Source organism: Gavialis gangeticus, unplaced genomic scaffold (genome assembly GCF_001723915.1).
Source record: "Gavialis gangeticus isolate Ggan-Ray unplaced genomic scaffold, GavGan_comp1, whole genome shotgun sequence".
NCBI lineage: Eukaryota > Metazoa > Chordata > Crocodylia > Gavialidae > Gavialis > Gavialis gangeticus.
In genome coordinates, this window is record NW_017728994.1 from 45,181,939 (window position 1) to 45,184,548 (window position 2,610).

The following is a 2,610-nucleotide window of genomic DNA, read 5'->3' on the forward strand; positions in this document are numbered from 1 at the left end:
GAAACGGTTAAAAATATCAGCTTTCTTGTCTGGTGTAGCCACAAGATTACCGTTTGCATCTTGCAGGGGCCCTACATTGCCTGGTGCCCTCTTCTAGCTCTCAATGTACTTGAAAAAGGACTTTTTGTTGTCCTTGATCCTGGACGCTAGCAGTCCCTACCCTGTTCTTTCACCCCTGAGGGCTGCTCCCCTCCTCCCCAAACTGTGCTGCCCGGCGCAGCCGTCTGGGAGCTGCCCTGGCCTGTGAAGACGGAGGTGAAAAAGGCGCTGAGCACTTCAGCCTCTTCTGCATCCTCTGTCACTAGGCTGCCTCCCCCATTCAGGAGGGGACCCGCGCTACCGCGATCCTCCTCTTGTTGCTGACATACTTGTAGAAACCCTCCTCTTTCCCCTTCCCATGAGAAGGTGTTGATCAGTTTGGGGGTGTAAGCTGAAGCCAGGTGGTGATCAGGAAGGGACATGCTAAGTTTTTTACCAACTCTTCACAGCCTTTCTTAGCTACATGTCTTTAAGGTCTTGGCTAAAATGAGACTTTTTACCTGTTTTCTTGCTGTTTTGGTTTTGCTGCTGAAATGATTGGTATAATCTACCCTGACTGCCCCTAGGCCACAAACTAACATAACTAACTACCTATAATCTAGTGTAGATTATATCCACTATATCATCTAACCCCAAACCTATGGATCCTTGTCCCCAGACACCGACATACGATACAATCTTAACATGTAGGATGGAAGCCAGAAAACCTAGTCAGCCGCGCACCATTGTAACGAGCTGCCTAACGGCACACTCAGGCGGTCATCACCAGGCAATCGAAGGGAACAAGATGTTCAGAGCTCTTTGCTGACTCTGCTCAGCGCTTGGGAGAAATGCCACACATTGCAGCGTCCAGGTTGAGAGCTTTTCTCGAACATCCTCCACTTCCAGACTCAGGAGACATGCAGGCCGAAGCTACAATATGCCAGCTCTCGTCACGGATCGCGCACCTGGAGCTGGGTGAGGGAAGGAGAGCAGCACTGTGCCACTGGGCATTCAGCGTCGTCTTTGTGGCTGTAAATCTAATTTTGGGGCTGCACGTGGCCTTTTCCAAATTGCTGTGTGCCAATCTTTCTGTGCCACTATCCTCTTTCACCACTTTGCTCTTCATCTTCAGGCAGGGATGAGGGAGTTTCCCTCTTTAGCTGATACAGAATGAGCAAAGCTTTTGTATAGGAAAATGTCCCGTAGCCTGTGAGTGAATCATTGGTCAAACTTGACAGGAGAGAGTGGGTCTCCTCACTGCAAGCCAGGTAACGGGTCAGAAAGAGCTCAAGTTTGCTTTTTGTCCTAGTACATGAAAACGTACTAGTTTCCTGAGTGTGAAGGGTTAACGGGGATGCACATCGATTACCCCGTTATGAGGGGTGCCCTCCTGCCTTCAAACCTGATAGACCTGCATGGATCCCAGGGGATGAATCTGCCTTGAAATCCTTGTCCAGCTCTCTGAAAAAACGGGGGTCCTGTGGACCCACTGTCTGGGACTCTCCCGGGCCATCAGTGCCTACAAAGAGGGGATGGTTTGCAGCGTCCTTGTGCTCGCCCTACCCCCATCCTGCCACTCGCCCTCTTCCTTCCCCCAGCACAGGGGGGAAGAATAGACCCCGGCACTGGGAGTGAGGGGAAGGCGTTACGCAGTGCCTGAGCCCCCCTTGGGATTCAGGAGATGGACGTCCACGTGTGAGCTTCTGCTTTGTGTGGACTTAGCCAAGAGGATGTAGGCTAATGGCACTTTTAGGAATGGCTATTTCTGGAGACAGAGGTGAATAGCAGGGGAGGGATATTGCATCTTCGGTGTAGTATCTCGAGGGGCCGCGCGATGGCAATCTCCCCTTATGGGTCTACCCGCAAAACCTGCAAAACCTGTTTTGGATCCTAGCTGTTGGGAGAAGGTGGCTGGTGGCCCCTGCCCTTCTGAGATGGACTTTCCTTTTAACACTAGGATCATTTTCCTTTTGCACTGATGCTTTTCACACACGTGGCATAAATTCCAGTGGAGACCAGGACTTCGGAGTGAATTGGTAAAATTAGAGGCTTTATTTTGCCTTTTCATCCAGTGGCCCAAGAAAGGGGCAGCAGATGGTAACTGGTGTCACTAAGACCCACTGATTTGGCTTTCTGGAATACCCTGAACTGCAGCAAGCTTCTGGGTATGCAGGTTTTCACCTTCAAAGATGGTATTAGCTGTCTCCCTTAGGGGAGGAATCAGCTGGTCCAGGGCAATTCTGATTAGCTGTAATGTTATGTTGTTGTTTGTTTATTGGATTTCATAGACCCACAGAAAAGCAGGGCTGGAAGGGACCTTCAGAGGTCATCGAGTCCAGCGCCCTGCCTGAGCCCGGATCTGCCCCAGGCAAGCCGTTGCATACAAGTCTTTGTCTAAGCTGTTCCTAAACCTGTACAGTCAGCCCTGCTGTACACCTGCAGCACGTATTGCCCAAAGACCAAAGGCACCCCCGCCTGCCAAGGAAAGGCAGGGGGAGGAGGAGGAGGAGGTCAGTGCCGTGCTGCTGCACGTGTTGTTAAACTGCACGGGAGAGATCCAGAGGACCCCCCCCCCCCACTACAGAGGAA

General features: G+C 51.4%; 1 protein-coding gene across 1 annotated transcript in view; it reads left to right on the forward strand.

Annotated features, from left to right (window-relative positions):
- Nucleotides 1-938: 938 nt before the first annotated feature.
- The window catches only part of HPSE2 (heparanase 2 (inactive)), a 178,223-nt gene continuing 176,551 nt past the window's right edge, over nt 939-2,610 (forward strand). The window contains exon 1 of the mRNA XM_019502127.1: nt 939-996. Coding sequence (XP_019357672.1) covers nt 939-996 — 58 coding nt within the window. The remainder of the gene's footprint in view (nt 997-2,610) is intronic.